Source organism: Lissotriton vulgaris, chromosome 1_1, assembly GCF_964263255.1.
Source record: "Lissotriton vulgaris chromosome 1_1, aLisVul1.2, whole genome shotgun sequence".
Classification (NCBI taxonomy): Eukaryota; Metazoa; Chordata; class Amphibia; order Caudata; family Salamandridae; genus Lissotriton; species Lissotriton vulgaris.
The window spans coordinates 2,009,900,159-2,009,913,686 of record NC_141685.1 but is presented as its reverse complement, the minus strand read 5'-3'; the positions used below and the strand labels follow the sequence as shown (position 1 = coordinate 2,009,913,686).

Sequence of the window (13,528 nt, the reverse complement as noted above, 5' to 3'; positions counted from 1 at the left end):
GATTGGAGTCAAATATAGACCTCTCCACCAAACACCCACGAGGCCTGAATAGTGGGGAGGAAATGGTGTTTCATTTGGGAAAGTAAAGCTGTAACTAATAGACATTAGGATTAACATATGGGTTGCTAGATATGAAAGTCCAGATGCACCGACATGTAATCCCAAGTCTATTCCCAATTTGCCTGCTGTAACTAAGATCCATGATCTGTGATTTAGGACAGGTGACGTGTTATATGTGTCCTTGACCGAAATTTTCATTAGCTCTAGATATTTATGTATATGAATTTGCCACTGAAGTTATGATGTTTCTACTCTTCCCTATAATATTCGATTGATGAACTGAAAATTTGAATCTGAAATAATTGATTTATTACAGATATGATTTTGAACTGCCCAATTAATATGAAGTCATGAAAGATGAAATTTGATGAACTTTTTTATCCTCGGTGTGATACGTATGCATCTTGTTATATAAGAATAATCATGACAATATGGATTTACAGAGAAGATCAGCCGATCCACGGCTTTATGAATTGTTTAATGTGTAAACTTTTTGATGTGACAAATACCCTCTTGTCTAGCGGTAATAGCCCATCGGTGGGCAAAAAAATGTGCTTTACATAGGCCATATAGTCTTGTGAATACATTCCAAGATGGTGCGTATTGTGATCTTATGAGGGTTCAGTCCTCTGTTGATTTCCATGATTCATGAGTGAAAAAACTTTATTAACATGTCGAATGGTGTTGTTGTGCTATACACACTGACGAAGGCAGCACGCTGAAACGCGTCTGTGCAAGTCCCCCGCTAATAAACTGTTTTGCGGTTGACCCGAACTCCTCGAGTGCTGTTCTGTTTCTTTGGAAGGAAAAGGAATAATCGAGCGTCATATATATATATATATATATATATATATATATATATATATATATATATATATATACATACATATGTAGACTCATACATGTATATAAAAGGTGTGTACATGTCAATATGTATATAAGATTTATAAAGAAGTCCCCTTTTGAAAATCGACATGTGTCCCTGCACTCTCACCCCCTTAGGCAATATATATAGTAGACTTATTAAGCAATGAGACAAAATCGCAAGGCAGAAGGGGAAAAAATAATCTGAGAGCCTGCACACACACGATGGGGGTTGTAGCCTCACCAGAGGGATCAGGTTTCGCAAACCTCCCACAGCAAAAAAAAAAAAAATACAAAGCACTTTCCGAACTCCAACCACTAGATGGCGAAATATGCACAGCTATTGAATCCAGAAAGAGCTTCAAGCTGCAAAACTACACCAACAGGTAAGAAACTATTCGTTCTACTTCCTCGGTGTGGAAGGTCTTGCGTCCTCCGTCTCGCCTTCTCTTCCCTTCTTCCAGCGGTAGAAAGGAGCAGTCAGTCACTGCTTTGATTGGAGTTAGACGGTCCGGCCCCATTCACCTCACTGCGTTTAGTTTCGCAAGACAAAAATAAAGGAGAAAGTTAAATTTGCTACAGTTAAAGAAAAGAAGAAAAATAAAAGAAACTGGAAGAGAGGCAATCCTGAAATGCTTCTTCTCAGGTTTGTCTGATCCACTTTTAGGGAGGGGTCCTGCTTCCTAATTCAGCAGATCCTCTTGTCAAGCAGGAGGGATTTAGGGTGGCCCTGTTTCGGGATCTCAGGGTGGGGTAGCACAGGTTCCCAGGGAAAGTGTGAAATGTGGATGACCAGCATTTTATACACTGTGCCCATGTTTGTGCTCTTGTTCCCTTGGTACCTTCCTGTTGACCTTAGTCTCTTCAGTTGTGCCCCTCTCCCGTTGACACTCACCGGCTCTGACGCAACTCTTCTCGAGTTGAGCAATATCTGTGTTATGTATCCGGGTCACTTTCTGCTGTTGGATGTCGGATTGAGTATTATTATCCAGATGGATAGGTAAGTGTTGGGGACCGGCTGGGGCCGCCTCACAAGGACCTACTCCATGCAATAAATATGTTGATTGGTCTAAATCAATGATGAGTATAGTGACTAAATCATGCCGGACTTACTTTTTCTGAAAATATGTATTCCTCTAGGACTATCCCCTGATGGAGGGCTCATTGCCCGAAATGCATAGGGAGGTATGTAGAGAAAGTAAAGAGGATTGTATCCAACAATACATTGGATGTACATTATTGCTCACTGTAAGCAATGACATGAAAATTCAATCTGAAAACGATAAACATTGTCTACCTGTTGATAAACACGTTCTATTTATGTTCAATATTATAAAGGGACGGAACCTACCTAGAGTACGCTATTTCTAGAGTAACACCCCATGAGCACACTACAAACCGAGTACATTGAATAATATGGAGGAAAGAGTTGTGCGTCTTCTCCCATATATTCTTGTTTTAAAATCCCTTTGGGAAAATACATGGGGAAAGCCCGCTTTGGGACCCTCCTCTTTTTCTCTGCCCCTTCTTGACGAATTGCCCTGAAACTCTCCTGACAGCAGCTGAAGTGATGAGCGTACTAGTTTTGAAAGTTTAGTGAAGATTTATCAAAGGGCTCCAAAAACGCTTTGTCTACGGAAACTAGGTCCTAAATATATCTACTTTCCGGCGACTGCCAGTAGGTAATACATTTATTTATGTTCAAGGCATATGTGGCTGTAGATGCACATGAAGTGCATATTCCTGCCATCTATTATTGGGCCCAGATGTGTGCAGGTTATTTTTCTTCGAAGAAGTCTTTCAAGTCACGAGGTACTCTGACTCCTCCTCTTGGCGATAATGAGCATGGTCATTGACTCCTTTGTTAGATTGTTTTCTTGCAACTGTCTGGTTTAGACGTGTGCTACTGTGCTCTGGTTTGACGAGTTGTGGTGCTCTTTTCAATTCACAAGGTTCCTTCCCTCTGTCGGTATCGTACTTCGATCATGTCTCTGTTACTTTCTATCTCGAGACGACGTCTGATTACTTTGCTGAAGCGGGCTGAGTGGAACATAGCCCATTCTGGGCCTTGCCCGTCGGAGTCTACTCCCATCTCTGCTGCATCTCTCCAGCATTCTTCAACGGTGATGGAATGGATGCCATTTCAATGTAGTCCTTACTGACATGCAAATTATCCATGGACCAATCTCCATCAGGTTCACAATCTGTTCCTATTGCCAGAACACAAAGCCACCTACGACGCTTGCCACTTCTTCTGCTCCAAAAAGACTTTATGCAGCCATCGTGCTAGTTGACTTGATGCTGCATAGGGTCGGAATTCACCCCCCAGACCTCTTCATTTCCAAGTGGAACAACACCTATAAGGATCAGCTACGGATGTAGAGGCCTTATCCCCTGGAGAAAATTCTGGCTCTGACCTGGAGATCGAGAACCTTACACCAGCTCAGCAGTCCGTGAGTATGGTACCACCTCCCCCTCGATATCACACTCGCCCGAGCAGCTTTCAGCCAAAGGGTACTCAGCCACTCTGGAACACCAGAGATGGGCTTCCAAATTGCCACTGCGTTCAGGTCATGGTCGGCACCAGCAAACCACTTCGAAGGCCCCACCTAACTCAGGCTCTGTGCCGTAGAATCCTTTGAGACCGACCACTTCACCAGCCACCGCGGCACATAGCAGAATCTCTCCACTGACCACATCTGCCTCGTCACTGACCAGAACCTCAGCCCTGAAATCAAAGCCACTGTCAGAGCCAAAAATGTTGCAGTCTACTAGCAAGTCCGACACAAGTGCAGTTGAGCCAATTCTCCATAAGCAGCAGGAGCAGCTCAACTCAAGCAGAAATATCTCGTTATTCACCCTTGAAACCCTTGCGTCTACTCACTGCTCCACTCAATACCTCCCCATGCTCAAGGGCATGCTACATCACACCATGTCCAGGCTAGAGTTGTAACACTTAGAGTGGTACAAAATATAAAGCCTACCCTTCTGACTCTATATTTGCGGTCAGCTCCCTTTCAACTCTCTGGTAATCACTACTGCCCATAAGCAAGCCAACTCCCAGGCCGGCATGGATGCTCCACCACCAGAAAAGGAAAGCAAATGCATAGATGCTGCAGGGAAATGGGAAGGGGGGGTGGGCTACGCAATCGGCCAAACACTGGCACACAGCCAATTCTGTTGGCCTTCTTGCAAAATACGATCCTGCCAACTGGGACAAAATAGAGGCGAACCTCCAATACCTCCTTGAAGAGCATTGAGTCAGGAGATAGTTGTTGAGGGCAAGCTGATATGCAATACCTCTATTTGCGGTGCCGTAGACGCGGCTGACACCACTGCCAGGGGGATACATTCTAGTATCTCTTGCTGTAAGCCAGATGTTCATAAGCAAACCACAGGGATATACCCAACTAACCCTTTGATACCTGGGTAAGGGACAAATAGCTATGCAAACAGGAAATGGTGTCAAAGGAATAAATACAACAAAATAGCCTTATATAGCGTACATTTAATTACTCTCTTTAGGATGACTATTGTTCATCATGAATATATCTGGTCTATTCCAAACAGCAGTGGAGTCCATCAACAGTGGAAAATGACCACTCAATACAATTATTCATACATATATGCAATCAATACAAAAATAAAACATATATTGGACCTCTTCCCCGAAGCAGTAGTGCACCAGGAGCTGTTTTTGCAGAGTGGTGGAAAAAGCGGCTGTGGCCTCTGATGACCTCTTGTTGCAGGGATTCTGCACATGCAAAGAACTATGCGCAGAGAAACAGGTCCTCAGTGTATAGTGGTGTACCAAACTACCACTTTAGTACCCCAAATCCCCAAACCGACTAGCTATAGTGTCTCATTCGTTCTCCTTCAAATATCACAAAGCTGCAAATGATTAGACAACCCAGAACACAACACTCTGACTCTTAGGAATCGCGGGAGCTAGACATACCCTTTCGCTCACTCACTCGTACTCGTCCACAATAAGAGTTGTCAGAGTCACTGAAAATAGTTCACAAAGTTTATTTTAACTATGGTGCTCTACAATGCAGTATACGAGTCACTACCAGCAGCAAAATGCATAAACTCAGCACAGTTAGCATTGTTACGATTACATAGTATACCAAGGGAAAAGTCATCATATAAACACTGTGGGAAAAAAAGGCAATTAGGCCTAACCACCCTCCCCTTGACTAGAAGATGTTTATTTTATATGAACAAAGATCTCTGGGCTTTTGACAGCAGACCCCATACCTTAAAGCCTGGATGTAAGGTTTACATCACAGGAACAGTGGAGCGTTTCTCCATGAAACACTTTCTCCAAAAGTGATAAAACAACATGCAACCCAGTAATATCAAAGCACAAGTCTTCAGTATTGCAGCTGTGTGTAGCATGTTATGTCTAGGTGCTATGGACTGACCAGAACAGAATAACAAGGAGTGTTACTTATCGACCTTGCACATTGTGTTCAGACAAAACTCCAAGAAAGGCAGATAACGCAAAAGACAACCCGTTCTCTTGTGAAATGCACAAACAGAGTCTTTTAAAATAAAGTCATGTAGCAACATGCTCAAAAGCAGCATTATGGCAGCAAAGCTTGTGCTACCTTAGCACGGTCGACAGTTTCCCTAGTGGCCATATAACACTCTCAGCAATGCAGCTGTGTTTGTCTTACTGGCGGTAAGAGAAGGGCTAGTTCACCTTTGGGTTTTATTTATAAATGTTTATATGAAAGTACATGTAAAGGTGGCATACACAAGTTGTAGGGGTGATAAGGGTGACTAAAAAGCATCCAGTTTCTACCAATGCAAGGATTTATTTATTAATTTCTAAATTCTGTTTCATTTTGAGCAACTTTTAAAAGAGAATGTTCTTTTTCAAAAGTGTCAAGATTAGGCAGTGTTCTTTCTCTATAACTGAAAGATTATACAAGTCAAAGGATGCGTTATTATCAAATGATTTTTATTTATTTAAGTATTTACACTGGGCAGTGGAACGCTTCCAAGTAACTTGTGAAATAATGCACATTTCATAAGCAACAGAGGGGTGATAGTAAAGCGATCAACCTGAAATGTGTAGACTGAAGATATTTATTATTAGGTCTTTCCTGAAATCAAGAAGATTAGGGATTATCTTAATGGGAAACTGAATAACTTTCTTCATTCTGAGTATTTAGGACTAGGCAAGATAATCATACCTTGATATTTTGTCTTGTATCATCAGGGTATTTTCAAATTTAGGCAATTTCTGCTCCTCATTGCTCTTTAGTGATCTGTGGAGTCTAGATAAGTAGTTGGGGCAAAATTAATTGATTTATGTGTGATGTATGAAATCTTGATGTCGACTCTAACTCTAGGTTCAAGCTGTCACCTGTGAAGGCGTTTTAGGATGAACTTGATGTTATCTGATTTCCTGGCCCCTGTAACTTGTATTGCTCCAGGAGGTGAAGTGGTAGATTTTGGGAGGCCAGTTATGATGGCATTTCCTCCTTCTAGATGAGTTAGTACGAGGGCAGATGCTGCAGTCTGTATGGGGAATAGTAGGGTTCATTTTTCTGAGTCAGTGCAGTTGATGGGATGTCTGTTTCGTTAGTTTAGCAATGGTGTCTTTTTATATGGGATCAGGGATAGCCAAGGTCAGTTTTGTACTCAGAAGGATTTTCAGTTGAGAATAGGAGTAGGAATTCCATTATTTGAGGGTTCTTTTTTAAAGGCTGATTGCATCCAATTTGCTAGATTACAGAGGTAGAACTTTAGAGTTTGTATGTTTGAGAGCTTTGTGAGGTATAGCTGGGCATTACCAACATATTGATGAATGGAGAAGGTATTTTCATAAAAGATTTCTGCTATAAGTTGCATATACAGGCTGAATAAATGAGACATTTGTATGGAAATTCCTAGTCAAATCCCATATTACCCAAATCGTATTCCAGAACTACATTACTCAAATATGTTTTAATCTCCCTTCATCCAACCTTTGTTCTAATATTCGTATTTCACTTCATTCAGGTAATATGCCTGTCCCATATTATCCAATTCAATAGAAGAATTGTATGCTAGAAAGAAAGCCATACTTCGCATTTAAGGTTTTATATTTAGTGTTCTAAATGTCTGACATCATATTGATGTGATACTAGTTTGAGAAGAATAATATGGAAAAAGAAAGCGTTAAAGAAACCCACACTTTATTACAGTTTGGATGTTATTGATCAAAATCTTGTCTCCATTCCTAGGATGGCTAGATGACATAGGACTACCTCAGTATAAGACTCAATTTGACGATGGGAAAGTTGATGGTCGGATGCTCCATTACATGGCTGTTGTAAGTAATTTATCACATGCTTGCCTTTGCATTATTTTTATAATGCATTTTCAGTTTTTTCTTTAGCCTCTCTTTGAGATTTAGAAATGAGAGGGTGCAATTGCTGTATAGTAACAAATATCTATTTTCCTTGTGTGTGGCTTGTATTGGAAGCTAGTATTGCCAATGCCCATTTCAAATTGTCGTTTTTTACTGCTTTAAAGTCTGATCATTAAACATTTTTTTGCATTGCTGTGATGTCAAAGTAGTCAAAGTTTGGTGTGGATGTCTGTGCTAATCAACCACTTTCCTCTTACTTCTAGAGAGGTGTTAGAATGGTGAATGACTATCTGTTGTCTTCTAATCCTTTCTCGTCTCTGCTGACCCAATGGTGGCAGCAGAAGGTGGATCGTACTCTGGCACAAGCAACAGTTGTGTCCCCTGTCAAATATGGGTATGGCAGACTTGTTGAGAGGTCATTTCTCTCAATGCTGAAAGTGTCTCAAAGACCCAATTCGAAGAAAGCATGGCCCTACGTTGTGAGGGACAGGAGGGCTCAGGATGCTGAGGTAGTGTTTCAGAGATTAATTGTTGTTGAGTGTACTGAAGGAGGGTGGCAGGTCACCAGAAATCTTTAATTGGGTGGAAAAAGGAGGGTGGCAGGAAGTACTTGTATTGGACGTAAGGGGAGATGGGGGGCAGATGGACAAAAGAGATGTTAAGGAAAGACATCTTGCACATAGTTTTATAAAGTCTATCTTCTCACTGACCTCTAATCCATGGGATCTGCTCAGTGGGTGTGGCCATTAGGGGTATGGAGGTGTTAGAATTGGCGTATCTGGCTATCAGATTAAGCACCCTGTGGAAGGGGGACTCACCACTCTAGTCAGGGTAAGCTTGACGCACAAAAGTAACCTGTGCTCACCCTCGGGTAACTTGACAGAGAGAAGTCAGACTTATCTAAAGAGACAATGTGTAAAGTATTTGTGCAGAACACACAGCAACACAACTAAGACATCAAAAAAATACTCCACATCAGATTAGAAAAAGATTGAATAGATTGTACTTTTAATAATAAAACAAGACCAAAACGACAAAAATCCATTAAGTAGAAATAGAGTTATGAATGATTAAAGAGTATTTCAAAAAGTAATGCTTACAAACAAATGGTACTTAGTGGTTGCTTGACGTTGCCCTGGACTGGGGTAGATCCAAAGTTCAAGCTGACTGCGATGGAGGGCAGACCGACTACAGACACACTCAGGTCCTGCTGAAAAAGTACCCTGGATTGAGCAAGTTTCGACGTGGAATGCTCGATACTTCGGTTCCGATCTGACCAGGCAATGAAGATTTCGCTGGTTAACCCCTTTATGATGCAGGTGCTGCCTCGTCATAGAGACGTGTTGTTGTTGATTGGCTCCTGCTCCTGCCTCTGCGTCGAAGGGCAATGCATTGGTTCCAATCTGTGCAAAGTCGTCACTGAGTTGCTGTTATTGGTTCCGTACAGCAGAGCTCACTTTCAACAGCCCAAGACTGGATTGGCACCACTTGGGAGGGCAGGACTCGAAAATGGCAGAGTCCAGGTGGTGTTTCAGAGCTGTAGGAGGTGTTTAACCTCATGCGTTTTCCCACTGTGCGCGGAGTTTTAAAAAAAAAACACGTTACATGACGAGCTCAGCTCGTCTTGAGCGTACGACAGGCGTAACTCATGACGAGCTGAGCTAGTCATGAGCGTCGAAGGGGTTAATGGCCCTGAGAATTTAGAACAAGGGGGCAAGCCCTTAGAGCAACTCTGGGTTCAAGTGAGATGGGTCCAGTCCTTTTTCTCTCAACCTGGTAGAGATCAGCAAGCAGCAGGGCAGGACAGGGCAGCACAGCAAAGCAGTTCTTCCAGAGCAGCAGCAAAGCAGAGTGTAAATCTTGTAGCACAGCAGTCTTTACTCCTGGCAGTGTACTTCACAGGTCCAGTAGTGGACTGTTTTTATAGGGGGAGAGACCTAGCTTTTTGCTGCCCCCAGCAACTGGCTCCCACCAGTTCTACCCCCAGTTTGGGCGGGAGAATGGGCAGGGAAAATCAAGCTAATAAGAGTTGTCCACCTTTTGTCAACCCCACCCCTCAGGTGAGGGCAGCGGGGTGAAGCACACATCTCAGCCTCCTCCATCTTGAAGATGAGAGGACCAACCAATCAGGAAGAGACTCATGCCCCTCCTCCACTGGAGGGTGGCATACAAGCAAGAGTCATTGGTCCCGAGCTGCACACCTTTTTTGATGCACCTAATGTATTCTTTAGGGGCCACCCTGATCCTTGCCTCCTCAGATTCGAGGAAGAAAGAAGGACCGAGGAGCCATGCTGACCAAGGAAGAAGACACCTACTGCTTTGTCCCCAGCCCTACCGGCCTGTCCCGACTCCGATCTGCCTACAGCAAAGACACCGGCATAGCCAGCAGCCCTCCAAAGCCTGGGGACCTTCCCTGCACTCACCGTACAGAATCTGTCTCCTGTAAGCACCGGATTTGCTCAAACCAAAGACTCCAAGACCAGAACCCGGATCCAGACTGCTCTGCGGTCCTTCACCACTCAGAACCTGGCCGCCATGGCCCGTGTCCGAGTGGCCAAACACCACAAGTAGGTCTCCCCAGCGATCCTGACCTGGGATCTAGTGGCCCCTGACCTCCCGCAAGCTTTGGGACGGCACCTGCAGCCTAAACCATAAGGCCACCTCCCCACCCCCGACTTAATCGGTCTGAAAAGCGTGACCACATGTGGTCAGAAGAATCCAATGCCAAAAGGACCCCCCACAGCCTTGGGTGACCCCACCAACTGTGTCCTGTCACCCCCCAGATCCCAGCCTACCTCTTCAGCCAGTGGTCGCCTTCAGGAAGTCTCCCTACCCGAGGCTATCAGGAGGAGGGTGAGAGCACACTGCCTCACATCCCAGCACTCCGTTTGCCCCGATGCATTATAGTAAATGCAGTGCATGATCACACTTAATTCGATGTCAAGCTTTAGTGTTTCACCCTTGTTGGTGCAGCCAGTGCTGTGTATCTCTAGACACGTGTTTCTCCATTGATATCCACTGGGTTGCCAACGTCGCCTTAGCACTCTGCACCCTGCTGCCCCTTTGTCACTGGTGGTGCAGCTCCTGTGCGGATTGTTGTCCCCTGCAGTGCTGATCTTAACCCCAGGAGCTATGCTCCCACACCCGAGTGGCCTGTTCGTAAGCAGCCCCTGACCAAAGGCCCACATAGCCCAATTGGCTAACATTGGGCCTCTGCACTCTACCCCCAGCCGCCCCAGTGCTGCTGGTGGTGCAACTTGAGTGCCAACCTAGAACTTGGGGAACCTTGATCCTAAACCCCACAGGTCCCACTCATAAGACTTTTACTGACCTATGAAACCGAGAACTATTTTTCACCCATAGGAACCAATGTTACGTGTTTTGTTCCTAAAAAGTTCTGTGTTAGGCTGATGTTTTGTATTGAGAAAAAGTAACTACACTGCAAATCCTAAAATGTCTTACTTACCTTGTATTGTGAGTTCCCCGATGTGGTATTTAGGCATACCACCTGAGTAGGTAATGTAATCTGAAAGTAATCTAAAAGAAATCCAAAAGTAACTAGTAACTATTGTATAATTCGAACTGCTTTTTGAAACCATAATAACCTGTAACAATTGCAAATCCATTTCCAATTGTATTTCTGTGTAAAGGGTTTCAACTGAAAGTATATTTTACCTACCTGTACCAAGTCCCGCTTGGTTCTAGAATTAAAATACAAGTATATATTTTTTATATTTCCCCAATTGGTCTGGAGTGTGTGCAATCAGTCCTTGAGTGAGTACAATAAATGCTTAACACAACCTCTAAATAAGCTTAGCTGCTCGCCCACACTACCGCGAAAACAACTGCTAGTACTTACCTAATTTAGCCTCTGCTATACCTCTGGGGAACCCCTGGACACTCTGCACACTATACCTTACTTTGCTATAGTATATACAGAACCAGCTTCCTACACTCTGCACTTTGTCTGTTTCAGGGAGTCAAATGCTTTAAGACATGCCTCTGTCCACATCACATTTCAGGGCTGCTTCCTAGAAGTCAGCTTTGACATGGGGGCAACAATGGTGCTGTATTCCTTGATAAACCTCCTGTAGTACCCAGTGAGGCAAAAAAGTTTCTGACCTCCGTCTGGGTTTTGGGGGTTCTCAGGGCTTGATAGTCTCTATCTTGGCCTAGAGGGGATGAACCTTACCCCTGCCCACCATGTGTCCCGAGTACACCACATACCTCTGCTGTATCTGGCACCTACTGGCCTTGATAGGCCTGTTGCAGAGCCTGAAGCACTTCCTGGAGGTGAAAAGGTGGTCCCTCCAGCTGCTACTGTAAACAGATATGTCATCCAGGTAGGCAGCTGAGACTGCCTCTATATCATTAAGGACCGGGTTTCACAAACCTCTGGAAGGTGGCGGAGGCATTTTTCAGTCCAAATGGTATCACATGAAATTAGTAGTTGCCCTCTAGAGTGAAGAAGGCTGACCACCCCTTGGCACCCTCTGTTAGGGTGATCTGCCACTACCCTGATGTAAGTACTGGGCTGCCTCTAACCAGTCAATCAGCTCATCAGCCCCGGAGAATGGGATGAGCATCTGTTTTTGTAACGAAGTTGAGCCCTCTATAGTCCACATAGAACCTCAGTTAAGGTGCGGTGCCCTGTGGGGAAGTTTTTGGTACCAGAACCACAGGACTGGACCAGGGGCTACTGGAGGGTTCTATTCCCCTCAATTCCAGCATTTTAAAGACAGAGACTTCACTCTTAATACTGGCCCTCACCTTATTCAACAACCTGTAAGACTTATGCACACAGAGGATCTCCCTGTTAAGAATATCATGAGTACACAGGTCGGTAGTCCCAGGAATAAGGACAGAGAGACGTACTCTTTCCCAATTTCAGCATTTTAGAGACTCTTAATACTGACCCTCAACTTATCTGACAACCTGTAAGACTTATTCTTAACAGGGAAGTTGTCCCCTGTGTGCACATCATGGGTAAACAGGTGGGTAGTCCTAGCAATAAGGTAGAACAGAGAGAAGCACTGTCCCAACACTTGGTGTCAGTCTCTCTGCTGTTCAGGAGTTAGACTCGGAGAAAGGATTACTCCCTCCACAGACCCATCTTACTCCTTGATGTCCAAGAGTTCAAGGAGAGGTTCAGTTTCTTCCTCCTTTTCTCCATCTGTCACCAACAGTGACTTCTCAAAGTGGGGTTTGAGGCAATTCAATTGTAGCGCCCTGTGGGGTTGCCTGGGGGTCTTGAGGTCCACTAGGTATGTGGCCTTATCCTTCCTCTCAGTCACCTCATAGGGCCCAGACCAACGGTCCTGGAGGGCCCTGGGTTCCACAGGTTCCATAACCCACAATTTCTGCCTAGGCTGCAATTCCACAGTGGAAGAATTTTGATCATGCCACACTTTCATTACAGCCGGGTGGCTTCTATGTTGTCTGAAACTTGCTTCCACTACTTACTCATTTGGCTTCGGAAGTCCAGCATGAAGCTTACTACATTCTGAAGAATTTTCCTGGGAGGTTGCTCTTGCTCCTCCATCACCCATACAGAAGCTCAAATGGGCTGAAGCCCACTCCCTTCTGTGGTACCTCCCTGTATGCAAACAACCTGTATGGTAAGAGGATGTCCCACTTATTCCTCATGTAGGCCCTACAGGGTCTTGGTGAATCTCTCAACAAACCCATTTATTTGTGGATGGTAAGGGGTGGAGAACTTGTTGGTTAACCCACACATTGACTATGTGTATGCAGACATGAAGGTTGTGCCCTGTCACTCACAACTCCCTTGGGAAACTCACTCTGGTGAAAATCCCCATATGAGCCTTTGTCACTGCGGGTGCAGTTATGGTCCTTTGAGGTATTGCCTCCGGGTGCCTATTGGCATGCTCCACCAGAATCTGGAAAAACCTGTTGCCTGATTCAGTCTGGGGATGCATAGGCCCAACAATGTCGATGCCCACCCGCTCAAATAGTGTTCCAATGACACGTGAAGGATAAAGGAAGGCTATCAGCCTTTGCCCTGTCTTCCCACTAACCTGGCAGGTCACACATGTCCTACCGAATGCATTTGAGGAATTCTTAATCCTAGGCCAATAAAGGTGGGGGTCAAGCCTTGCAAAGTTCTTGTCCTTGGCCAGGTGTCCATGTCAGGGAAATTTCATGAGCCAGCTCCAGTAGGAAGGCCCTATAGCATTGGGATCCATCAGGGCCTATGAGGGCCCATGCACAGGAGCC

General features: G+C 44.5%; 1 protein-coding gene across 30 annotated transcripts in view; it reads left to right on the top strand.

Annotated features, from left to right (window-relative positions):
* PPFIBP1 (PPFIB scaffold protein 1) overlaps window positions 1-13,528 on the top strand; it is a 1,004,279-nt gene that overhangs the window by 778,028 nt on the left and 212,723 nt on the right. For all 30 annotated transcript variants that reach the window (XM_086920149.1, XM_086920163.1, XM_086920158.1 and 27 more), the window contains one exon: window positions 7,164-7,252. In XM_086920149.1, coding sequence (XP_086776275.1) covers window positions 7,164-7,252 — 89 coding nt within the window. The remainder of the gene's footprint in view (window positions 1-7,163; window positions 7,253-13,528) is intronic.